General features: G+C 53.9%; 2 protein-coding genes across 13 annotated transcripts in view; one reads left to right on the forward strand and one right to left on the reverse strand.

The window, feature by feature from the left end:
* The first annotated feature begins 1,783 nt into the window (after nt 1-1,783).
* Nucleotides 1,784-18,266, forward strand: COMP (cartilage oligomeric matrix protein). 2 transcript variants are annotated; one of them, XM_051769354.1, is made up of 20 exons: nt 1,784-2,027; nt 3,521-3,589; nt 4,010-4,095; nt 6,824-6,875; nt 8,375-8,547; nt 9,737-9,874; nt 10,771-10,848; nt 11,386-11,550; nt 12,840-12,944; nt 13,079-13,186; nt 13,802-13,961; nt 14,638-14,756; nt 15,114-15,166; nt 15,533-15,726; nt 16,009-16,187; nt 16,354-16,402; nt 16,624-16,820; nt 16,941-17,113; nt 17,389-17,528; nt 17,687-18,266. In XM_051769354.1, exons 1-20 carry the CDS (start codon nt 1,871-1,873, stop codon nt 17,731-17,733), a joined length of 2,442 nt encoding a protein of 813 aa, XP_051625314.1. In that variant the 5' UTR covers nt 1,784-1,870; the 3' UTR covers nt 17,734-18,266. The 2 variants fall into 2 exon arrangements, with proteins under 2 accessions (XP_051625314.1, XP_051625315.1); XM_051769355.1 differs by lacking the exon at nt 3,521-3,589 and having other exon boundaries at nt 1,785-2,027.
* A 1,187-nt stretch (nt 18,267-19,453) lies between these two features.
* CRTC1 (CREB regulated transcription coactivator 1) overlaps nt 19,454-25,624 on the reverse strand; it is a 46,316-nt gene continuing 40,145 nt past the window's right edge. For all 11 annotated transcript variants that reach the window (XM_051769356.1, XM_051769358.1, XM_051769357.1 and 8 more), the window contains one exon: nt 19,454-25,277. In XM_051769356.1, coding sequence (XP_051625316.1) covers nt 25,066-25,277 — 212 coding nt within the window. In that variant the 3' untranslated portion in view covers nt 19,454-25,065. The remainder of the gene's footprint in view (nt 25,278-25,624) is intronic.

The raw sequence follows: 25,624 nt of genomic DNA on the forward strand, positions 1-25,624 counted from the left end.
CTGGAAAGTGTCAAGGCTTTGAGGTCCCTTCCAGCCCAACCCATGATCCCACAGTTCCTCTTTTCCCTGCATCCCCTTTTTTTTCTTCAGGGGGAGAGTTTTTCACTCCCATCCCTCCACGTGGACACACATTTTTTCCACACAGCAGCCTGACCTGGGTTGTTTCTGAGGTGACCTCAGGGGTGCCCCTTTTCCAGCCCCCATTCCCTGGGAGCCACAGCTCTTTCTTCCCAGAGTTTTACAGCTTCTCCCCAGTTGAAAAGCCAAAAAAATCCCCCAAAAACCAGATTTTTTTTATTTTTTGGTTATTTTTCCCTTTAATAACGACCTTATCAGGCTGCTGGTGAAGTGATGTGCTTTCCCTCACAGCTCCCCACTGCCAGGACAGGGACTGATGGGCTTCCTTGGAGGCTCCAGGGATGAGAGTCTGGAAAGCCTGGATGCCTCTGGCTCCTCTTGACAGCAGCAGCTTCCAAGCCAAGCTGGATGGACGTGATTTATCCCAGTTCAGGGTGAAGGACTCGCTCCCTGGGGGACATGTGACGGGGCATTTGTCCTTCACTCCCCGTTTGTCACTGGGAAATGCGAATTATAAAGAAGATTTCCCAGGGCATCACTGGGAAAAGCAGTCGTCTCTTATCTTTGAGAGTCAGCTGGAGGGGTTTGATTTGTCCAGAGTGATGTTAAAACCTGGGAATGTCTGCCCTGGTCTCCAGCTGAACCCCTGGAGCTCCCAGGGGGTCAAACCCTCCGGGCTGATTTCCCTTGCTGGGTGTGACAGGAGGGGACCAGGGTGTAAATGGCTTTATTTTCGGGATGGATCCATGTGCTGCACCATCCCTGTGGGATGAACCTGAGGATATTTAGTGCTCACTGCCCCCTGTTCCCTCAGGGACGGGCAGGTTTTCCCGGACAGGGGAGCTCTGAGGTCAAAAATGAGGGGAAAAAACCCCAAATCTTTGTGTCCATATCCAAGAATTCTGATACTCCAACACCTCAAAGACTGAGCTACTGTTTCCTGGGGCTTTCCTGTCCTGTCCCAGCGGGGTTGTGGGATCCACACACGATGGGTTTCACAACCCAGGAATTTCTCTGCTCTCCAGCCCGACCTTTTCTTGCAGGTAACACTTTAACCTGCCCCTTCCCCGAGGGAGATTTTCCTGGGGCAGCTTTTCTTTGGCTGAAATCCTGATGGATTTCTCACCCCCCTCTGTGTCTCCTGGTGGAAAATGCCGGATGGAAAACGCTGGATGGGGACTCTGCTGCAGAGACAGAGAGCAGCAAAGCCTCCCTTCCTTCCCTTCCTCCCCTTCCATCACCTCTGCACTTCATCCTTCCTTTGGGCAGGGAATAAAAATCAGCCTTGGAGGATCTGCCCAATCCCTCCGAAATGGGATGTGGGAGCTCCCCTTTGGAGCTGGGAGATCATTTAAGAGCTCTCCCTTGGTTGTGAGCAGTGAAAGTGCCTTTGGGGGGGTTCAAAAGAGCCTTTTCTGAAATCCTGGGCGAGCCCAGATGTCTCCTGTGAGAGGTTTGGGGAGGAAAAAAATCTGTGAGGGATCCGGCTGGGAATCATCCCGTCTGTCCCACGTCTGGGAAGGAGGAAGGAAAAAAAAACAAAACAAAAAAAAGAACCCTTTTAATTCTGGAATTTTCTGACCTATTTTGGTCTTTAAAAAAAAAAAGAAAATTGTTAAAAAAAAAAAATAAATAAAAAAATGAAACTGCTGATGAGTTTCTCATCTTGTTTACTTTTGCAACGCTCTCCGTGGAGGAGCAGCCAGGGATGACGTCCACCCCTCGTCCAGCATCCGAGTAGGAACTTCAGAGGAAGGAATGCAGCTTCATAAATAGCAAACCACAGGCTCTAATGGGGAGCAGAGGCAAACCTGCAGGTCCAGAACTCGCTGCAGGAGCAGCTCCTCCGCCCACCCTGCCCCGAGATCCCAAGATGATTCCAGCCCTGGCCGTTGTTTTCCTCCTCTGCCTCTCCTGTCCTTTCTCCTCCTGTCAGCAGAGAAGGATAGGTGAGTGTTTAATTCTATTTTCTGCGCTTTCCAGGCTCCTCTGGAGCAACACCCTCCCTCTGTGTGTTGCAGGAGGGAGTGAGGAGGAAGGGAATGCTTTGGGAATATTTGGGGGTTCTGTAGGAAACTCGAGGCTTAACTGTGTAAATTCCCAGGCTCACATTTTCCCCCCAGTTTTCCCCTCCCGAGTACTGAATTTTTATTTATTTATTTATTTATTTAAAAGAGAAATATTTATCCTGGAAATTTTGTCGGGTTTTGTCGTGAGCTGCAAGGGACACTTTGCATTAATCTGCGTTTTTTATGTGATTTAAGTTAAAAAAAAAAAGCAGATTGTACAGAATGTCCCGTCACAGGATCCGTGGATATTCTCTTTTCCTGTGCACATGGAGCTCAGGGAAGCCCTGAATTCTAGGAATGTAGAAGTTCCAGTCCTCCAGGCGGGTTTTTTTTTTGGGAGGGGGGGGAGTTCTGAGCTCAGAGAGGATCTGTGGGATCCATCAGAGCCACAGAGATCCAGGTGAGGGGGCAGGACGAGAAGGATTCACAGCAATGGAAAAGTCTGCAAAGGGCACAGATTTCCTTTGGAGTGGTTGAGTCATTACAGTGAATTTGCATTTTAAACCCACCCACCACCCCCAAACTTTGATTTCAAATTCCCTCTTGCCACCAGGGATGGAAAATCCTTCCCAGGAATAACGGAAGCTGCCCCGAAGCCTTTCAGGCAGAGCTGAGCCAAACCCTCTGTTTGAGGTTACAAATCCTGTGCAAACTCTTTGCTTTCGGTAAATTAAGAAACATGCCTTTAATTCAGCCTTTCTGTCTAAGAATGGCACGTTTGTGGGGCTTCCAAAGCCAGTTCCCAAACCCAAAAGTGTTGGAGAGGCTGCAAATACTCACCAAGTCCTTTTTGGTTCCCTACAGGGAAGACCCACGAGGTTTTCAGGTTTGTCACGGGAGAAGGAGGCAGTTTTACTAAATCAGTGGCCTGGGCTCCCAAGTGGCTTTGGAGCTGGAAAACTCCCCGTGCTCAGGGATTGCAGACCCCAAATTCCAGCTGATTTCCCCCTCCTGTCTGTGGGAGACATTCCTGTTTCTGTAGGCAAGGTGTGATTTATGTCCGAGGGTTGATCGACCAAGCAAAAATTAGAGAAACGCTGGAAAAAAACCTGGAGGACTGAGGTGGTGCCTTCCCATGGACAGCCAGGAATTGGACAGTGGGATTCCAGGAGATGAACTTGAATGGAACTCTGTGTCTAATTATTTTTCAAAATGAGAATTTTCTCATAAACCACCTCGGTCTGGAAACGATGAGCTCCGTCCATCCGCTCATCCCAGAGCCCAGCCCGGGCTTTAAGCAGGACTCAGCAGGCCTGGAATCCAGCAGAGGGGAGGGAAATTCCTGTTCAGCTGCCCCTGGTGCCCCTGTGAGGTGTTGTGTGTTCCGATGTTCCCGCGGGTGATGAGCACGTGTGTCCCTTTGTATCCCAAAGATCCCACGAGGCACTTTGAAAGGAAAGAACCCGCCTTCAGCAGGAAACCCCTCAGTGCCCCGGCAGCAGGTGAGGCAGCAGCTGATGTGCCCCTTTCCCACTCCAGGGGGAATGGAAGCACATCTGGGAGAGACCCAGCGATGGGCTCGGCCCTTCCCGGCGGCTCCCGCGGCACCGAGTCCTTCACTTGCTTCCCTTGGCAGCAAATCCTTCCCAAGTGTGAACTGCAGGGCCTGTGCCAGGGGAACAGCTCCCAGGGCCCTTCCCTCCCTCCCTCCCTCCCTCCTTTCCCTCCCAGCACTGCTGATTGTCACGTTATCAAAGCAAATTCCACCCCTTAGTCCAGTCCAGTCTCTCTCGATTCCAGCAAAACTCCTTCCAGGAACCGGCAGAGGCCGGGGTGGAATCTGCACCTTGGATGCTGAGCTGTGGACATCAGGTGGTTGGTACAGCTCTCTGTGTTTTTTCCCAATGCTCTGGGTTTTTTAGGAGGTGAAGTTGGGCCAGAAATGCTGGAAGAGATGAGAGAAACCAACCGTGTGCTGATGGAGGTTCGGGAGCTGTTGAAGCAGCAGGTGGGTGAGAGAGGGACCTGATCCCTGAAGTTCTGCAGGAAAGAGATCTTGGAATCTGCTCTGGAGCTGGGGAGCTGCTCCTGGGGCGGAATGAGGAGCAGGTTATTGTGCTGAGGTGGGGTCCCAGCAGGTCTGGAACTGCTGAGGCAAAGCTTGGAAAAACTTCGAGTTGGGGAAATAAAACAACTTAACTCAGAGAACTTAAGGTGGGAAAACTTAGGTGGGAAAACTTAGGTGGGAAAACTTTTAGGTGGGAAAACTTTTAGGTGGGAAAACTTTTAGGTGGGAAAACTCAGGTGGGAAAACTCAGGTGGGAAAACTCAGGTGGGAAAACTCAGGTGGGAAAACTCAGGTGGGAAAACTTAGGTGGGAAAACTTAGGTGGGAAAACTTAGGTGGGAAAACCTGGGTTGAAAACCTTAGCTTAGGAAAAGCTGGAGGTTCCTGTGATTTCCAAGGGCTGTGTCTGTTAAGGGAAGTCCTGTGGGGTCTAAACCAGCTCCGTGTTCCCTCTTCCCTCCTGTTGTTTTAATCCCTGTTGGCTCCCGGGAGGTTGGAGCTTTTTGGGTGCTTGGATCCCTTCCCATCCCAACGAGGAGATGGTGGTTTGCCTGCTCAGCTCTTCCCAGTGCAGAAAAAAGGTTCCATTCTGCCTGGGTCCTTCCCAGTGGGAGCTGAGGGATTCCCGGGCCAGGGAACTGGAATGGCAGCACAAACTGGGCAGCCTCTAATCCACAAAAACATCTGCTGCCCTGAGCTCCTCTCACATTCCAGGCTGCTGCATAAATACCCACTGTTTACTGGGAATCAGGTCAGACACAGCTCCTGGCACCTCCAGCAATGATTTCCAATGTTCCCTTCCAGCTGCTTCTCCCTGAGCAGCTCTTCTGTTTGTTCTTTCCCTCTTCCACCATTTTATTTTATTTTATTTTGTTTCATTTTGTTTTATTTTATTTTATTTTATTTCATTTTATTTTTATTTTATTTTATTTTTTATTTTATTTTATTTTATTTTACTTTGTCTTATTTTAATTTATCTTACTTTTATTTTATTTCATTTCATTTCATTTTATTTCATTTCATTTTATTTTATTTTTATTTTACTTTATCTTATATTATTTTGATTTACTTTATTTTATTTCATTTCATTTTTATTTTACTTTATTTTATTTTACTTTGTCTTATTTTAATTTATCTTACTTTTATTTTATTTTATTTTATTTTAATTCATGGCCTTTCTCTCAACAACACCCTCACAAAGCTCACCCTCAGGAGGCAAACTCGCATTTCCAGCTGGAAAAAAAACAAGGTGGCAGGTCAGAATTCCTTAATCTGGGCAAAGATTTGCTGAAACTTTGCTTTTCCTTGGTCCAGCAGCGTGGGATGAAAAGTCAGGTTGGCTCTCCAGGATCAGATTGATTCCTCTGGATCAGAGGGAATCTGGAGGGAATCTCAGGATTAGATCCTAAAATCCTCTGAGCCAAATGCTGGAGGATCCCTGGCCCAGAGGAACCCCTGGTGTCCCTCAGCAGTGCCCTGAATTCCCTGCTCCAAGGGAGAGCTGGGGGGGATCCATCCCTGCATCCTTTATCCCATCACCTCAGGACACGCTGGGAGGCTGGAAATGAAAACTCCTCCCAAACCTGGGAGCTGCAGAGAGAAGGTTTTGTGACACCACCACGTTCCCAGGGGTGAGGAGGTGTCCTGGGCACCAGCTGTGGGCAGGCAGGAAGGGTTTTTCTGGGAAGGATCCTGCTGGGATTGCTGTCTGAGGTGCTGGAATGTCAGCTGGGGTCTGACTGAGCCTGTCCCTGTGCTGCAGGATCATGGAATCCTGGAATATCCTGAGCTGGGAGGGACCCCCAAGGATCATCAGTCCAACTCCTGGCCCTGCACAGACACCCCAACAATCCCCCCCTGTCCCTCAGAGCACTGTCCAAGAGTTCTGGACATGTTCCCCAGGGTTTTCCTTCGTTCTTCTCCACCCCCTGCCCCTCTTTATTGAAGGAGTTGGGGCTTAATTTGTCCCCTGAGAACACAGAAACATCCACAGCAACAATGCAGCAGGATTTCTGTAGAATCCTGGAATATCCTGAGTGGGAAGGGACCCCCAGGGATCAGCAGGACACCCCAACAATCCCCCCCTGTCCAAACCCTCCTGGAGCTCTGGCAGCCTTGGGGCCGTGCCCACTGCCCTGGGGAGCCTGGGCAGTGCCCAACCACCCTCTGGGGAGGAAGAACCTTTCCCTGAGTTCCATCCCAAACCCCCTGGCACAACTCCACATGTTCAACAGGAGCCCAGAGGAGATCTGGAGGGAATTCCAGGAGGAGATTCCAAACATCCTCATGGCACGAGGGCCAAAGAACGGCCCAGGCAGTGCCAGGGGTCACTCACGGAACCTCCTCCTGCCTTCACCCTCTGGAATTGCTGGCTCAGCATCCTCCAGAGCAGAAAACACGGATTTATTTCCCTTTCTCCACGACACTTGCCCCTGTTTGCTCCAGCCAAGTGTCTCCTGCCCCTGTGGCAGGACAGTTTTGTTACCCAGGGTGGAAACACTGCCCAGGGAGGGATTTAACGGGGCCACAGCCCAGCCCAGCAGCCTTTGGGGTGGGAGTTACTGCCTTTGGGACTCCTGGGCAGGCTCAGACCCCCCTATTTGCTGGCACTGGGGGCTCTTGGTGTGCCTGGCACCTTTGGCTGAGTGGTGGCTCTTGTTCCCTCCCAGATCAAGGAGATAACATTCCTGAAGAACACGGTCATGGAGTGCGACGCCTGCGGTGAGTTCCCGGGCTGAGCCCTGTGCTCCTCCAAACCCTCCGTGCCCTTTGTGTCCAAACAGGCAGCAAAATGCCAGCTGGGACCACCTCCCAGCTCCCAGAGTCACAGTTATCCCGGGGTGTCACGGGGAGAACTCGATATTTGGGATGCTTTTGGCATTCCCTGCAGGCAGGGACTGCTGCTCCCTGAACTTCCCGGGACCCCTTTGCAGGAGAAGCCTCAAAAAGCTTCAAACCCCCTCCAGCCCTCTTTGCCCCTGCCAGGAGCTCTGGGGTGGGTTTGTGCTCCTGGGAATGCCCTGGGCATCCCCTGGGATGGATCCTGAGCTCCAAGTGGAAGAGAACATCCCCCCCAAGAGGCCCTGCCCTGCCATTCCTCCCGTCCCAGTGCTGCCACCATCCAGGCAGGGAGGTGGTTTACAGGGAATTCGGGAAACAGGATCATAAATTTCCCCCTATAAATCGTGCCCTCTGCTCCCCAGTAACCGTGTTTTCCCTGGGCTGGAGCTCACCCCGATGTCTCTGGCTCGCAGGAACCTCCTAGAGCTGCTCTGTTATTTGCCAGCACGCTCAGAGGGTGGAGCAAGAGCCTTTCCTGCACTTGGAGGGATTGTGCTTCTGCTGGAAAAGAGATTAACCAAAGCTTCTGGGACCCGCAGGACAGAAACACATTCATCCCCTGCAATTGCTTTAATAATTTGCTCATAAAACTGTCCTGAACTTTCTCTCTGTTACTCGATTTCTGCCTCCCTCGCTTGCTGTTCTGCTTTCTGGGTGTCCTCCTGTGCTCCCTCCTGCAGGGTTTGAGCCCTGAACAGCATCACTTGGGGGCTTCTCTCTTATTTCTCACGAAGACAAGCACAAGCAGGGGAGATCTTTTCTATTTTTTAGTGAAGATTTTGCTGCTGGCAGAGTGTTGTTTGTTGTTTTATTTCAGGGGTGGGTTTTTTTTTTTATGTTGAGCTTTCAAGCCGGAGAAAAGAGGAGCAAAAAAGTGTCCTTGGCCCCGTGGCCTCGGCTCTGGGCTGGGAGCTCAGGCTTTGGAAGTGTCCAAGGCCAGGCTGGAAGGGGCTTGGAGCAACCTGGTCTAGGTGGAAGCAGCCTGGAAGGTGTCCTTGCCCACGGCAGGGAGTGGGATGGGATGGGATGGGATGGGATGGGATGGGATGGGATGGGATGGGATGGGATGGGATGGGATGGGATGGGATGGGATGGGATGGGATGGGATGGGATGAGCTTTGCTGTCCTTCCAACCCAACCCATTCCGTGATTCTGCGACTCCTGTGTCTTCTTATTTGCTTTTTGGCTGCCCTGAGCCAGAAATCTTTAAGGTCCCTTCCAACCTAAGCCAGGATTCCGTGATTTTTATCCATTCCCAGAGCAGGAGCTGCAGCTGCTCATCCCTTGGGAAGGGCGGGCAGGGATATTCCGTGTGTGTGGAGTTCTGGGACACTCCTGAGGCCTCTGGCTCCGTCCTTAACATCCCTCTCGTCCCCCAGGGATGCGCCCGGAGGTGACAGGCCCCGTCATCACCGTCACACAGTTCAACAGGTGCCTCCCAAATCCCTGTTTCCCGGGAGTGCCCTGCACCGAGACCGGCTCCGGCTTCCGCTGCGGGCCCTGTCCCCCCGGGTATTCCGGGAACGGGACCCACTGCACCGACATCAACGAGGTAAAAAACGGGCTGGGGGCCACAGAACTGCCTCGGTTTTCCTCGGGGTGTCACAGGTTTGCCTCGTGGTTTGAAGGAGAAGCCTCTCAGCTCCTCCGGGAGCTGGAATTCCAGCGGAAATTCAGGGCTCTGGGTCTCCCCCTCCCCGAGCTCTGTCCGTGGCCAGCTTGGGATTTCTTTCTCCACCAAGATAAATCCTTTGGTTTGTGCCACACAGGAAGGTGAGTTTGGGAAGGCCAGAGCAGCCTCCTCCGGCCTCACAGGCCTCCGAGCTGATGAGTTGTTGGAGATAAGATTTATTATGTGTGGAATGGAATCAAATCCTTCCCAAGCAGTCCTGGAAACAGCAAATCTCACCACACTGCTTGGACTGCTTTATTTCTGCCCTTAAATCAAACCTTGCTGGGCAGATACTCTATGGGTTTGGGTTTTTTTTTAGGAATTGTGGCATTCCATCAAGTTTAGGCTCTGTGTGTAGGCGAAGCTCTGCTCATTAATTCCATGTGTCCATAGGACTCCCGTGGTTCCCAAACCATATTCCTAAGCTCCTTGATTATTCCACCAGGCAGAGCCATCTCATCTCTGTTGCATTGCCATTTAAAAACCCGCTGAAGGGCCGATGAGAGGTTTCTGGGATTGATGATAATCTGGTAGTCCAAAACATGGGAACCGCTGTATTCATGGGACCCATCTGCCAGTGCAGAGAGGAAGAATTCAGGGAAAACAATGAAGTGTGGGAGAAAATGAAGCATTCACAGTAATTTTGGAAAGACAGTTCCTTCCCAGAGTGGTAAATGAACAACTGCCTTGGAGTGTTACAGGTTTGTCTCGTGGTTTATGAGGAAAAGTCTTGAGGTTCCTCCGGGGGCTGGAATTCCACAGCGTAAGGAACTGTCCAGTTCTCTGGGCTCAGAGGATTCCAGGAAGGGAAGTGTGAAACCAGGACAGCCCCTGCCTGGGTGACTGATGCCACCTGAGGAGGATCAGTCCCCACAGTTGCTTTGTCTGACTTTGCCTGCACGAATTTTTTGGGGGAAAACGACTGAGGTGGGGAAAAGCCGCCGTTCTCCAGCGGAGCTCCCGCGCGTTCCCGCCTCGCTCTTCAGAGCTAAACAAACCCCCAGGAGCTGGACCTGCCCCAGCTTTTGGAACCCCCTCCCAGCCCTGCCCACCCTCTCTCTTGTTTCAGTGCAACGCAAACCCCTGCTTCCCGAAAGTCCAGTGCATTAACACCAACCCCGGCTTCCGCTGCGACCCCTGCCCGCCCGGCTTCACCGGGCAGCTGCTCCAGGGGGTGGGACTGGCCTATGCCAGGGCCAACAAACAGGTAAGGCCCAGGAACCCTCCTGTGCCCCCGGGAAGTCGGGCACTCTCTCCCCTCTGGCGCTGCCATCCGTGAGGAACGGGAGGGGAACGCAGGATGATGCTCCGTGAGAACGGATTCGTCCCCGGGAGGGTGGGGAGGGGGCCTGGGGTGGATTTCCCGGAGGAGCTGTGGCTGCCCCATCCCTGGAAGCGTCCAAGGCCAGGTTGGATGGAGCTCTGAGCAGCCTGGGCTGGGGCAAGGGGTCTTTAAGGGCTTTAAGGTGCCTTCCGGCCCAACCCGGTGCGTGATTCCGGGATCCCACACGTTGGTGGGAAGACGGATGCAGGGAGAGGAGAGACGTGCCCAGGATGTCCTGACACCTCAGCCCCAAAGCCACCTGCCCTCCAAGGCCTTCCCTGAGGCTGGACAGAACATTCTGTGGCTGTGACAGCCAGGCTTTCCTCGTGTGTCCCTTCCTGCTGGGACACAGAAGAGCTCATGCAGCTGCTGCCACCCCCCCCCCCTCCCAGCTTCCCTGACAGCTCCTGATGGATCAGAGTCAAAAACCCAGCAGCCTGGGCTTGGGGTGGAGCACAGGGGCACATTGTCCCCCTCAGGGGTGCTCGTGGGTTGGGAGCCATTCCTGCTCCGTGGATCCCCTGCTGTCCCTCCACAGGGAGGATATTCTGGCAGCAAAGTGATTTTTCCCCCTCTGGAGAGGGGGAGAAGGAGTTTGCCCGGGGTCAGGAGCACTGCTGGGATCTACCTCGAGCTGGTCAGGAGGAAAACTTGCTAGCCCTGGGCTAGCAAGGTGTGCCGGGGCTTTGCTTCTGCTCCTGGTCGTGCCCAAATCCTGGGATGTGCCGTGGGGGCTGCTCAGGAGGGAATTTAAGGGGTGTTTGGTACTTCCTGGGCAGGTTTGCACCGACATCAACGAGTGTGAGACCGGGGCTGCCACCAACTGTGTCCCAAATTCCATCTGCATCAACACCCGGGTGAGTGCTCGGGGACACGGAGCTGCTCCCGGGGCTGGAGCCCCTCTGCTCCAGAGCCAGGCTGGGAGAGCTGGGATCCTCCAGTCAGAGGAAAGGAAGGCTCCAGGGAGAACCTGAGAGCCCCTTCCAGGGCCCAAAGGGGCTCCAGGAGAGCTGGAGGGGGACTTGGGACAAGGGATGGAGGGACAGGACACAGGGAATGGCTTCCCACTGCCAGAGGGCAGGGAGAGATGGGAGATTGGGAAGGAATTCCTTCCTGGGAGGGTGGGGAGGGGCTGGGATGGAATTCCCAGAGAAGCTGTGGCTGCCCCATCCCTGGGAGTGCCCAAGGCCAGGTTGGAGCACCCTGGGCTAGTGGGAGATGAGCCTTAAAGGTCCCTTCCCACCCAAACCAGTCCGGGATTCCACAATTCCATGACATCACCGGGTCTCCCTCGTGGATCTCCCTTCCCAGGCCTTGGGGCCTCAGTTCCCCGGGACAGTGCCGGGGCCGAGGGAGGGCTGTGGGAGTCAATTCCTGGTTTGCTCTTCCCACAGGGATCCTACAAGTGTGGGGCCTGCAAGCCGGGCTTTGTGGGGGATCAGGTGAGCGGCTGCCGCAGCCAGAGCCAGACGGGACGGCGCTGCCCCAACGGGCAGATCAGCCCCTGCCACGAGAAGGCCGAGTGCATCGTGGAGAGGGACGGCTCCCTGTCCTGCCAGGTGAGGGCTGACCTCGAGAGTTTGGGGGCTGTCTGACCCCCAAGTTTGGGATCTGTGTGACCCCCAGGTTTGGGGTCTGTCTGACCCCCCAAGTTTGGGATCTGTCTGACCCCCCAGGGTTGGGATCTGTCTGACCCCCAAGTTTGGGATCTGTCTGACTCCCCAGGGTTGGGATCTGACACCAACCTTCCCAAAGGCCAGGCTCTGGTCCAACCCTCCCTGAGTTTGGGGTCAGGCCCAACCCTGCCATGATTGGGGTCTGGCCCAACCCCACTGCAATTGTGGTCTGGTTCATCCCTTCCTGAGACTGGGGTCTGGTCCCAATTCCCCTGGGATTGGGGTCTGGTCCCAACTCCCCTGGGACTGGGGTCTGGTCTGGCCTTCCTGAGGTTGGGGTCTGGTCCCAACTCCCCTGGGACTGGGGTCTGGTCTGGCCTTCCTGAGGTTGGGGTCTGGTCCCAACTGGGGTCTGGTCTGGCCCTCCTGAATTTGGGGGCAGGTCCATCTCTCCCCAGGGCTGGGGTCTGGTCCTACGCCCTCACGACTGGGATCTCATCCCATCTTCCAGCAGTGGGGGTCTGGTCCCACCCTCCTGAGGTTGGAGTCAGGTCCAACCCTCCTGTAACTGGGGTCTGGTCCCAACCTCCCGTGGTTGGGGTCTGCTCACACTCCCTCCAGTTGGGGTCTGGTCCCAACCTCCCCCGTGCCTGGGATCTGATCCCAACCTCCCCGAGGCTGGGGTTTGTTCCCAACCCTCCCTGCCATCGGGGTCTGCCCCCTCCGCTTTCCCTCCCCTCGCTCTCCGGGGTCTGCCACCGCCCTCTCCTGGAGAACCCTCCTCCCCAAAACCCCCCGGCCCTTCCCTGGCACCTGAGCCACAGCCACGGCTCTCCCAGCGCTCCCTGGGGAGCCCCTGGCACCTCCAGATCCAGCCCTGCTCCTTCGGGGCTTTGGCTTTCCTGAAGCCCCACAAATCTGGGGAATGTCGGGGAACATCCCACAGAGCTGAGCAGGGACAAGCCCCGCTCGGCAACCTCGGAGCCGAGTCCTGCTGCTGCCTCTGCCTTCACAGCCTCGGGAACAAGCAGAGGGCTTGGATGTGAGCTGTTGGAAAGGCTCTTTGCACCAGAAACGCCCCTCCCAGGCGGGGTTTTCCCCGCGGGGCGTTTCGCGCCCGGATTTGCGGTGCTCGGTGCGGGTTCTCGCGGAAAACCCCCTCGATTTTGGAGGGACGTGGCCATCAGGGGACCCCCCCCCGGGCCTCACGGGGTGTCTGTGCTGCCTTCCAGTGCCTCGTGGGGTGGGCAGGGAACGGCTACGTGTGCGGGAAGGACACGGACATCGACGGCGTCCCCGACGAGAAGCAGCGCTGCTCCGACAAGAAATGCCGCAAGGTGAGACCGGCCCCGCCCGGCTCGCTCGGGAAATCAGGGAATTCTGGGCGATTCCCACCCGGAAAAAAGTGCCGGGGAGGCCTTGGGGGGTCAGGGTGAGTGGCATTCCCGGCGTTTTGTGCTCTCCCTTCCAGGACAACTGCGTGACCGTCCCCAACTCCGGGCAGGAGGACGCGGACAGGGACGGGATCGGAGACGCCTGCGACGACGATGCCGACGGAGACGGGATTCCAAACGCCGAGGTCGGGGCTCTGGTGTCAGGCTCTGCCCCACCTGAAGGCACCCAGGGGTCCTGCAGAGCAGCAGCAGCACCTTTAATGTGAATTTGGGGAACGCCCGGGTCACGGCGTGACCTTTTGCTTTTAAATTCGGGTGTTCTCTGCTGCGCAGGGAGCAGGGACAGGACCCAGGGAATGGCTGGAGCTGTGTCAGGGCAGGGTCGAGATGGATCTCAGGGAAAGGTTCTTCCCCCAGAGGGTGGTTGGGGGGCAGTGGGCACGGCCCCAAGGCTGCCAGAGCTCCAGGAGGGTTTGGATGATCCTCTGGGGGACAGGGTGGGATTGTTGGGGTGTCCTGGGCAGGGCCAGGAGCCGGACTGGATGATCCTTGTGTGTCCCTCCCAGCTCAGGCCATTCTGTGCTTCTGAAAGCCCCAAAAACCTGCGGAGAGCAGAGAACATCCCCGAGCACTGCAGGGCCTTCCCAAACCCTGCTCCCCTGGGAACTAAGGGGGATTCTCCCGCTGCCATCAGTCCATCCTGGCATTCCCTGGGCAGGCAGTGACCGGGACTGAGGGCGGCAGGAGCGGCTGCCGGGAGCGACGGCCGGTCCCAAACCTCAGCCCCCGTCCCCCTGCAGGACAACTGCGTGTACACCCGGAACACGGACCAGCGCAACGCCGACAAGGACAACTTCGGGGACGCCTGTGACAACTGTCGGCAGGTGAAGAACAACGACCAGAAGGACATCGACGGCGACGGGAAGGGCGACGAGTGCGACGACGACATGGACGGGGACGGTGAGAGGGGCAGGAGACCCTCCTGGGAGGTTTTTATTTGTTTATTTATTTATTGTCAGGGACTGGGAAGAGACTTTTCCCACCTGGAAGAGGCGTCTTTTCCCAGAGAGGTTTTTGGGTGTTTTCTCCTCCTGGCAGGAGAGAAGTCCCTGCAGATAAGTCCTTTATCATCCCCACAGAGGGATGAGAAAAGCCCTGAGAACTCCAGGGTGGGTGGTTTTCCCCAGGCCCACTGTTTGAAATTAATGATATTAAAGTCCAGTGTTCTCCCCTTTGGAAATGATTTTTCCTCCAGTCCTGCCACTGCCTGGAATTCCGGGGGTACCTGTGTGTTGTCATCTCAGTTCACAGCATCTCTGCTGGGCCCTTCCCACGGATCCTCCCAGGCCTTCAGAGGCCTCAGAACTAATTCCTGCTGGGATTCCAGCTCAGCTCTCGGCCACACCAGTGTCCTCCCAGTTCAGCCCTCGCAGGGTTTAAACGTCTCTCCCAGGGTGGTGCTCAGACCTCCACTGTGGGACAGTCTGGGGGTGGTTTAGGACCTGCTGATCTCCTAAGGGAGACCCTGAGGGACATCCCTTAGAGCAGAACACTCACAAACCCTGAATTTGTTGCTTTATCACACGAGTTCACCTGTCCTGGATTTTCTGATGGATCCATTTTGCCCGTTTCCCAGGGATCAAAAACACAGTGGACAACTGCAGGAGAGTTCCTAACCCTGACCAAAGGGATGGGGATGGGGATGGTGTGGGAGATGCCTGTGACAGCTGCCCAACCCTCAGCAACCCAGACCAGGTACGGAACCTTCCCGGGTTTTGCCTTCCAGGTTCATTCTCCTCCCTCAAACCTGTGCCTGTGGCATCTGCCAGGGTGTTCCCTCCTGGGGACTCACCCAGAGCACCTCTGGCACGTTTTGGCTGCCACCCTGCAGCACAAAACGACGTTCCCCTGAGAGCAAACATCAGCTCAGAGAGGAACTTTTGCACTCTGGGCTCTCCCTTCCTTCCCTGTTCCTCCGTGTTCGGCCACAGCAGCTTGTAAATCCTGCAGAAGCCTTCCCCCCCTGGGCAGCTCTCCCTCTGTTCTCTCTCTTGCCTGTTCCCCCTCTTGATCTGTGGGGAAATTTAAATTGTTCTTCCTTTATTTTGGCAGAAAGACACCGACCACGACCTGGTGGGAGACGTCTGTGACACCAACCAGGACAGGTGAGGCCTTGCTGCAAAAATCCCCCCTGTCTGTGTGGAATCCTGGGGGAGAAAAAGGGAGAAAAAGGGACAGCCTGGCTTGGCCTTATCCAGTAAAAAAGATTAAGAGGTTAAAGAGAGGTGGAACTTTCTTCAGACCCCCCCAAAAAAGCAGCCAGTGGAAGGATGGACCCTCCCTGGGTTGCCCAGCGGGAACATTTCCCATCTATTTTGGGTGTAACCAACACCTCGAGGCTCCTTAAAGCTAAAACCACCCAGTCCTGCTGCCCCTGCCGAGGGTCCCAGCTCCTGGGAAGGTTTTCCCTGCTTGTTCCAAAGCACCTGGCAGTGGGTAACCTTTTTCCCTTGCCCTTGTCTCCCTGCCAGCGACGGGGACGGCCACCAGGATTCCCGGGATAACTGCCCCACAGTGCCCAACAGCTCCCAGGTGGACACGGACGGTGACGGGGTGGGGGACGAGTGTGATGATGATGATGATGATGACGGGATCCCAGACGTGAAACCCCCGGGCCCCGACAACTGCAGGCTGGTCCCCAACCCCGGCCAGGAGGACTCGGATGGTAAGGGGATGGGTTCTCCTGGAGATCCACAGGGATCCAGAGCTGGGACAGGTTCAGATCCCACAGCCCTGCCATCAGGGTCACGCCTGGGAAAGGTTCTCCTCCAGCAGTGTCTGTGGGTTGAGGGGAGGAGAAGCCTCCTGGTTTCTCTGCAGCTGCCTCGGAGCGTCCCAGTGCTCCAAACCTGCCCCCGCAGCACCTGGAACTCCAAACGGAGCAAACCCGGGTGTGAGGGGCAGGAGAACCCGTGGAGAGCTCGTGGCTCCTCCTCTCTGCCCGCAGGGGACGGCGTGGGGAACGTGTGCGAGGACGACTTCGACAGGGACATGGTGATCGACAGGATCGACGTGTGCCCCGAGAACGCCGAGGTGACCCTGACGGACTTCAGGGCTTTCCAGACCGTGGTGTTGGACCCCGAGGGGGATGCACAGATTGACCCCAACTGGATCGTCCTCAACCAGGTAGGAGAGTGTCCCAGCACGGGTGGGATGCAGTTTTCCTTGGAAGGCTCTGCAGGTTTCGTGGCGCCGTTCGACGGTTCCCGGATCCTGGAGTGCTGGTCACTGAGCAAGAGGGAGGTTGGTAGGTTTGGAACAGCACTAATGAGTCAACCTTCCTCTTCCTCAGGGCATGGAGATTGTCCAGACCATGAACAGCGATCCTGGCCTGGCTGTAGGTGAGGAATTCCCTTCGTCCTGTTGGAAAATCACCCCTCAGTACAGCCCTGACGAGTATTTCAGCCGCGACTTAACGACTCCCTCCACCTCCTACAAAATACTTTGTGTAGTAAAGAAATCCTCGGATTTCACCGGGCAAAATCCATCCCCTGTCCTGAATCCATTAAAAAAAAAAAAAATGGATCAGCCTTGGCACACAGAGGGGTTGTTTTCCCACCAGGTTACACGGCATTCAACGGGGTGGACTTTGAGGGCACGTTCCACGTCAACACGGCCACGGACGACGACTACGCCGGGTTCATATTTGGGTACCAGGACAGCTCCAGCTTCTACGTGGTCATGTGGAAGCAGATGGAACAGACCTACTGGCAGGCAAACCCCTTCCGAGCAGTGGCAGAACCTGGAATTCAGCTGAAGGTAAAGAAAACCAAGGAAAAAAAAATTCCCCGGGGGGATTTTTGTGCCCTTTTCGGGAGAAGCGGCTGTGGCAGCTCCACGTCTTCACCCACACACTGAGCAGCCTCTTCCCCACCCCAGGCAGTGAAGTCCAAAACAGGCCCAGGTGAGTATCTCCGGAATTCCCTCTGGCACACGGGAGACACCACTGACCAGGTCAAGCTGCTCTGGAAGGACCCTCGGAATTCCGGCTGGAAGGACAAGACTTCCTATCGCTGGTTCCTGCAGCACCGGCCGCAGGTCGGGTACATCAGGTGAGGGGCTGCAGAGAACTCCCCCTGCTCAGCTCGGGGGGGGTTGGACACAAAAGGGGAGAGGAGGGACAGTGTCCTCCTGAGAGCAAATGGCACAGGGAAAATCAGCCTCGTGGAATCCCAGGACAGAAGGGACCTTAAAGCTCATCCAGGGACGTGGGCAGGGACACCTTCTGCTATCCCGGGGTGCTCCATCCTGGCTTTGGATGCTCTCAGGGGTGGGGCAGCCCCGTTGCCCGGGGAGGTCTCGTGTTCACAGCCCTGTTGTCCCCCAGGGCTCGTTTCTACGAGGGCCCCGAGGTCGTGGCAGACACCGGAGTCGTCCTGGACACCACCATGCGAGGGGGACGCCTCGGGGTCTTCTGCTTCTCCCAGGAGAACATCATCTGGTCCAACCTGCGCTACCGCTGCAACGGTGGGTTCCCAAACCCGAGCAGGGACACTTGGGCTGGTTTGCTTTCCAGTTATTCCTCCGTCCCGGGGCCACCCCCAGGCTGGGACATCCCCCAGCAGCTGCTCCTGCTTTCCACTGCTCTTCCTGCCCCTCATCCCTGCCTGCTTTCCTCTGCCCAGACACCATCCCCGAGGACTACGAGACCTTCCGAGTCCAGCAGGACTAACAGCCCCTCGACGGAGCCAGCCCCTCCTGCTTCCCCGGACCCCGCTCCCGCTCTGGAATTCCGTAGGAAGAACCGTCAGCACGTCCTGCTGCGCCCTCACAGCACCTCCAGCACCTCTCCCTCGACAGCAACTCCCTTTTCATGCTACAAGAACCCTCTGGGAAGGGCAGAGGGGAGACAGTGAGTGTGGCCCAGAAGCCTGAGCTGCTGCAGATCCCGCTGGGAAAAGATCTGCTGGAAGCCCCCCCTGCAGCAGCCGGGATTGTTGGAGTGAGTTTAGCGTGGATGATCCCCAGGAATGTTTTTCCCCACTCCCAAGTGTGAATGAATGTTTGTTCTCCTTTTCAAGACCTGCTGCAAAGCAAAGCCAGTGCCAGCGTGAGGAGGACACGGGGAGCAGCCTCGGTACAAAGTTGCTCGTTAAAAATAATTAAAAAAAACAACAAAAAAAAGGCACTTTAAGGAGAGTATCTTTGTTCTGGGATGTTGGATAATAAATAACTAGATTCCTCCTTGGTCAGGTGTGTGTTCTTGTGCCTCTTCTGGAGGTTTTGCCTCACAGATGTGTAAGAGAGACCCCCAAGGGCTGGAATCAGTGGGACTGGGAGAGCCCGGACTGGGAATTTTCTGGGCCAAGGCACAGGGGCACCTTTTCCTGAAGAACCTCCCTCTCCTTGGCCTGCCCTCCCTGGGTCTCCTCAGAACAAGAAATGAAAGGTTTAGGCTTGGTTTGCCTCGTAGAACCTGCCAGGACTCCCACAGGCAGCCGAGGAGCTGGAAAAACTGCTCCCATCCACGTCCTGGGAGCTGGGAGGAGCAGCCAAAGGGTTTCCAGAGCTGGAAATCCGAGGAGCCTTAAATCCCTGTCCCTGCCAGGTAACCAACACCCCCCCAGCAGCACCTCAGCCTGCCTGGAGAGCCAATAAAAGCTGAATTCTGCAAGATGCTGCAGGTTCAAGGTGCTCACCACGGTAATTACCCTGAAACCTGCTCGTGCTTTCGGGAGAGTCGCTCCTGGTTTGGGCAGGACTGAACAGAATTCCCCCTCTGGAAGGAGGCTGGGGGATGAGCACCACACACTGGATGTGCTGCTGCTGCTGCCTGTCACCAAACGGTGGGAACACACATCTCCTCCTCCTGGAGAGTCGAGGGCAGAGGCTGCACTTGGCCAGAATTCCAGGGCAGGGTTAGGATGGATCTCAGGGAAAGGTTCTTCCCCCAGAGGGTGGTTGGGCACTGCCCAGGCTCCCCAGGGCAGTGGGCACGGCCCCAAGGCTGCCAGAGCTCCAGGAGGGTTTGGACAATGCTCCAAGGGACAGGGTGGAAGTTCCACCTCGACCTCTTCCCATGGAGGGTGGAGAGCACTGGGACAGCTGCCCAGGGAGGGTGTGGAGTCTCCCTTCCTGGAAACATTCCAAACCCACCTGGATGTGCCTCTGCTCCAGGTGACCCTGCCTGGGCAGGGGGTTGGACCAAGTGAACTGCAGAGGTCCCTCCCCACTATCCCAACCCAGCTATTCCATGACCATGGGATTGTTGGGGTGTCCCGTGCAGGGCCACTGATGATCCCTGTGGATATTCTGGGATTCTGGGACTCAGGCTCCCACACACTCCAGCAGACCCCACTCCCCATCACAGTCCCCACCCTGGAATCCTCTCCCCTTCCCACCGGGTTTATCCGAGTGCCCTCCGCCGCTTGCCGAAGGAAACAGCCGACGGATTTTGAACCCCTTCAGGCCTTTATTTTGATAAAATTGGTCAAGCCCACATAAGGCAACGCACACCACGGCCCCCCACCCGCCCCGAACCCGCCTGGGGAAATAAATAACACAAACGAGGAGAGAGAGAGAGAGAGAGAGAGACTGAGAGAGAGAGAGAGAGAGAGGAAGGACGTCCATGTAGTGTTGGGCTTTGCAGTATAGAAATTCCACATAAAGCTTCGTTGGGTTGGGTGGTTTTTTTTTGTTGTTTGGTTTTTCTTGGGTTTGGGTGTTTTGTTTGTTTTTTTGTTTGTTTTTTTGTTGTCTTTTCTCCTTCTGTTTAAAAAGGTAAAAATGGTTTCTAGTATAATACACAGTCAGAACGTCGTGGTTGTTGCCCCCGCGTAGAAAAACCCGACATGCAAATCCATGCCTACACTGCGCCGTTATTTATAAATAAGATGCAACTCAAAATACAAAGAACAGGAACACTACAAAGTCCATTCTAAAGGGAAGGGGTTGTGGGGTTTTTTTTTTTTTTGGGGGGTGTTTTTTTTTTTGTTGTTTTTTTAAAAAGGACAGACACACGTAACAAAGGCTACCTGCGCTCTCACATTGCCATCACAGTGACGGGGGGGGGCCGTTGCTCCGAGGAATAAACGCGCTGGTTTTTAGGCTTTTTCTCCCCAAAAAAAAAGCACAGAGTGGGTCGGGGCCTAGGGGGTGAGGAGGGGCCTTTCTGCTTCCTTCGTGTCCAGGGTCTCTCCTTAAGGGGCAGAGCTCAAGCCTGAATTGTTGTTCCTACGGAAATCCGAGTTTTTATGGCCAAGCCGCTTGTTTTTTGAGGGGAATGTCGGGGATTTTGGGTGTTATGGGGTGCTGCTTTAGGGAAATTGGGGCAGCTCTTGGTCTTGGAGTCACTGAATCAGGGTTGGGAATAAAGGTACTGAATTATAAAAGAATCACCAAATTCAGGTTGGGAAAGAATCACTGAATCAAGGTTGGGAAAGAATCACCAAATCCAGGTTGGAAAAGAATCACCAAATTCAGGTTGAAAAAGAATCACCAAATCCAGGTTGGAAAAGAATCACCAAATTCAGGTTGAAAAAGAATCACCAAATCCAGGTTGGAAAAGAATCACCAAATTCAGGCTGGAAAAGAATCATCAAATCCAGGTTGGAGAAGAATCATTGAATCCAGGTTGGAAAAGAATCCTTGAATCAAGGGTGGGAAATAATCACTGAGTCAAGGGTGGGAAATAATCACTGAGTCAAGGTTGGGAAAGAATCACCAAATCCAGGTTGGAAAAGACCTGCAGGATCATCAAATCCAACCTCCTCTGAGCTCCAGGTTCACCCATGAGCTTTCTGGGCTCCTTAAAAATCAGTTAATTGAAGCCACTAAATTTCAATCAAAAAAACCACACAAAGAACGAACAATTTCTCGGCAGCCTCTTTCTGGAAACCTTTTCCCCCCCCTCTTTGAACCCAAAATAAAAAGTGGGGAACAAAGGCCAGCCCGAGGCTGTGTGTGCAGGGCAGGGGTGGCACTGGGAGGGGGGAAGGAGGGCTGGCAAGAGCTCCCTGCCATGCAGAAGCCGTGTGGGAGCCGGGCCCGGATCACACATGCGGGAGCCAGCGGGGAGCACGGAGGGGAAAACTATGTACAGGGAAAAAGAGCCTCCCCCCCAACCCCACCCAACCAGCACGAGGGCTGGGGTTTGCTTCTGCAAAAAAAAAACAACAAAAAACAAAACAAAAAAAAAAAATTAAAAAAAAAAATCACAGTTTTTGATAAGCCCAAGGTTTATTCCTGTTATTCCCCATTGTATTGGCAAATGCAACAGTCTAGCTTGGGAATTTTTTAATTAATTTATATATATATATAGATAGAGAGAGATATAAAAACACATGTAGGGAGGGTGGGGTTCACTCAGCAGGGATGTTTGGACAGTCACCCTTTGAGACACCAGACAGTTTCAACAGCATTGAACTCAAAACTTATCAATAATATCAATAACACTATTTCCTTCTTGATATTGGGTTGGGTTTTTGGTTTTTTTTTGCTAAGTGATGGTTTTCTTCCCTTTCTGTTGCTCCTCCTGCTCCCACCAGTGCCCGGTGGGAAGGGACCCTCACACACACCCCGTTTAAAATGAGAACAGGACTGCTAAACTGGAAATAAAAATCCCATTATTTGTTCTGGAAACACTTGGCATCCGCTCCACGTTTCCATCTGACAACCCCACCAGATCTGGGGTTGCTTCAGATCAGCGTGATGCCACAGAAAACAGAATTTTAAGGGGAGAAGGGGGGGAAAATCCCCTCTGGGGCAGCTCCTACGTGATGTGTGTCAGGAAACCTTGGGGGGGGAGGTTCCCCTTGGGGAAGGGAAAGGCAGGAGCTGCTGGAATTCCTTCCCTGGATCTCAAAGAGTTGGGATGAAAAGCAGCTTTTACCTGCCTGAGCCTGGGGATCCACAGGGGATCCAGCACAGCCCATCACAGCATTCCCACAATGCTCCTTCCTGCTCCTTCCCTCTCCCAAAGGCCCACACAAAGGGAGTCAAACCTGGATTTCTCTCAGGTGGATGGTCCCTAATTCCCACAGCTGTGTCAGTCCGAAATTAAGGCCGTTTGCAACGTCTGCTTACAGGTCCAAGGAACAAAAAGAGCTCTTATGTACACACGGGAGTTAAAAAACCGGGAGGGAGCGTGGGATCCACGGCTCCCCCTGGGAGGAACCTCAGCTCCTGCTCGGATGCTTCACACTCTGAAGTGACTCTGGCTTTAAAAAAATAGATCACAGACAAGGATTTCCACATGCACAAGAGCCATTCCAACGGGAGAGCGACACAGAGATCCCCCCCGGAGCTACGGGAGCGGCGGGAAGCGTTTCCAGCACCTTCAGCAAAGGGCTCCCAGTCACCTTTGGGCCCAAATCCCTCCTCCTGGTTTTTGTGGGGTTTTTTTTTTCAGGATGAGCTGCCTTTTATCTCCTCCTTAAATTGGAAAAGCATTAGCCATCTGAAAGGAGCAGCCAGCAAGAGTCGACTGACCGGGTTTAAATCCTGCCCCCCCAAAAAACCCAAAATGTTTTCAGGAGATTTGAGGGGAAAAAACCTCTGGAGTGTGTGGGGAGGGAGGGAAAAAAAAAAACAAAAAAAGACAGGGGAAAGCCAAGAGATCAAAGGAGAAAAAAAAAAACAACAACACATTTTTAGTGCAAATGGTCAACAAATGGCACAAAACGTGAGCGAACACACCGGGATTAGAGAGATCTCCCACCGCGATCCCGCTCCGCAGGGTCGGCAGGAATCTCGGGATGGCAGCCCACGGATTTCTGGAAGCACACAGAAACCTAGTATAACTCATTAGGAGCAGAGTTAGAACTCCTTAATTGCAGGGTAACTCGTTAATGGAGGGGTAACTCCTCACGAGCAGCCCAGCTCCTCCCTCGCTGGAAACACGGAAAACCTTCCTGGGATGGGGGGAAGTGCTGAGGGGTTTTTTTTTGCTGGAGGGGTTGGGGTTTTTTTGCTTGAGGGGTTGGGGTTTGTTTTTTTTTTTGCTTGAGGGTTGTTGGGTTTTGCCTGGAAGGGCTGAGAAAGGGAGGGGTTTTTAGGTAAAAAGGTAAATCCGGGTGATGCGGAAGGAGCGGGAAGAGCAGCTGGGGATCAACCAACTCCAACTGGGCTGAACTGGGAATGGAAGTGGGGCTCTGCTGAGGGGACAGGTGACAAAATCCACGTGGCTGCTCAGCCCCTCCTGCCTGGAATTGCTTCCCTCTCCACCCTTGGGGGGTTGTGGGTTTAATTTGCTGATGAGACTCAAAATAATGTTAATTCCCCGTGAATTCCTGACTCCTGAAGAGGTGCTGGGAGATCCTGTCCCTGGGCAGATCCCAGGGGAACGAGGACAGTCCCTCCATGCCCCACCAGGGCCCAGCAGTCCCCAAGAAATCCTGACATTAATTTTTTATGAGAGCCAAGAGCAGAACTCTGGGAATCCCCATCAATCCAGCCACGAGGCCGGAGCGAAACCACGAATTAATTCCCTGTCAAAGGGGGGGTTTGGGTGGGATTTTTTAATGCTGCAGCACAGAATATTCCCAAGGACCACCAGAAATAGTCAATTATCCACTGAATTGAATGGAATCTCAGCCTTTTGGAGGATTCAATCCTGGTCACTGTGGAGCAAGAGATTTTTTCCCCCGGGGTGAAAGAAGGAATATCTAAGTTCCTGCCACCCTATTTTGCCTGTTTTTCAAAGGAAAACATCTAAACTTGCCTTAAGCTTCCTTATTTCTGCTCAACACCTGTTTAAAATTCCAGTTAGTTTTAAAAATACCTATATATATAATATATATAATATATTTCTGGAATAAAACCACAAAAAGATGTACTGTACAAGTAGTATGCAGAGTGCTTCAATTGGCTGTATGTAGTTTAGCTACTTTTCTAATATCCAAATATTTAAATAATAATAATAAAAAAAAAGAACAACAACAACAACAAAAAGAATTATAAATAAGTAACAGAATAACTAATGAATAAAAAATAAAAAATAAGTCATCATGATTCTAACAAGCCTGGCATTGCTATGGGAATGCCCTTCCTGTTGCCCAGGAATCTCTCTCACAGAGTAAAATTAGAATTATGCAGGTTAGTCTCCTCTATATTTTTATTTTTTTTTTTAGCTGCTTTAAAATGCTCTGATCCTTCCTCCGTGCTAATCAAGTAATGAATTATAGTACTTTTTTGTGTGCTCAGAAATGCTCTCTATATATGTAGACATATATAGAAATATATATATATTACATATATATTAAAAAAACAAACAAACAAACAAAAAAACAAAAATAAAAACAAACAAACAAAAAAAAAAAACAAAAAACAAAAGCTGGGAAAATAGTGTTTATGGTGGATTTTTTGGGGGGTTTTGGCTGCTCTGCTTTGAGGAGGGAAGGGGACACCAGGGTGGGGACACACCTGGGGACAAACACGGCACAGGGCGGGGGAAGGAAGGAGCCTTTCAGCCTACGAAGGTGTCACAAAGCAGAGTCACAACACCAGGGGTGCTGCTGGAGGGACAGGGGAGGGGGCACAGATGGGGGGGCACAGATGGGGGGGCACAGATGGGGGGGGCACAGATGGGGTGTCCCCTCCCCGCCTCGACCAGCAGCCAAAAAACTCGGGGTGTTGGCGCCAGAAACCTCTCGACCTTCCTCAGCCCCTTCCCTTAGTGCAAAGGAGACACCGACAACGTCACGCTGGAGCTTTTTTTGGGGGGGGGGAGGAAGGAGGGAAAAGGGAGGGGAAGGCTGATGGAAACTCCTTACTGGTGACCGGCAGCGCGGGGGGACGCCGGGCGGGGCGGGGGGGCTGCAGCGCGGCAAGCTCGGGACGACAAGCGCGGCTGGAGGGACGGGAGGGACGCGCGGGGCGGCCGCGGCTCCTGCTCGGCCACGGTGGTTCCTGCTTGGCCACGGTGGTTCCTGCTCGGCCACGGTGGCTCCTGCTCGGCCACGGCGGCTCCTGCTCGGCCACGGCGGCTCCTGCTTGGCCACGGCGGCTCCTGCTTGGCCACGGCGGCTCCTGCTCGGCCACGGCGGCCCCGCCGGCCCCGGTCCCCTCACAGCCGGTCCATCCGGAACGTGTCCTCTGTGGCGGGGTCGGTGAGGACCATGTCGGGGTCGTTGAGCATGTGCAGTCCATCCAAGGTCAAGGGGTCAATTTTGAGTTCATCCAGGGGGAACTGGGAATCCGTGTCGAAGCTGACGTCCCCCACTCCCGCCAGAGAGCTGGTCAGTTCTTTTGATAGGCTGGGAGGAGATTCTCCTGTCACTGCGGGGAGGAGAACGGAGACGTGTCACCAGGGCTTCCCAAACACACACCCACCAGGCAAGCCATCAAACAGCTCCAAAGCCCTGAGTTATTGACTGAGCTAAGGCTGAAGCTCAGATGGAGAACACACTCATCACACCACGGGCATCCTCATCACACCAGGGACATCCTCATCCCACAAGGAGCATCCTCATCACACCAGGAACATCCTCATCACACCAGGGACATCCTCCTCACATGAGGGACATCCTCATCCCACAAGGAGCATCCTCATCACACCAGGACCATCCTCATCCCACAAGGAGCATCTTCATCACACCAGGACCATCCTCATCACACAAGGAGCA

The sequence above is a fragment of the Manacus candei genome, unplaced genomic scaffold, assembly GCF_025592945.1.
Source record: "Manacus candei isolate 608988 ecotype Guabito, Panama unplaced genomic scaffold, ASM2559294v1 h1tg000106l, whole genome shotgun sequence".
In the NCBI taxonomy this organism is placed as follows: domain Eukaryota; kingdom Metazoa; phylum Chordata; class Aves; order Passeriformes; family Pipridae; genus Manacus; species Manacus candei.

Coding starts and splice junctions, on each gene's coding strand:
- COMP (XM_051769354.1), top strand. CDS start 1,871: ATGGGGAGCAGAGGCAAACCTGCAGGTCCAGAACTCGCTGCAGGAGCA. Junction 13,962..14,637: donor CGACGACATGGACGGGGACG/GTGAGAGGGGCA, acceptor CCCGTTTCCCAG/GGATCAAAAACACAGTGGAC. Junction 17,114..17,388: donor CCGCAGGTCGGGTACATCAG/GTGAGGGGCTGC, acceptor GTTGTCCCCCAG/GGCTCGTTTCTACGAGGGCC.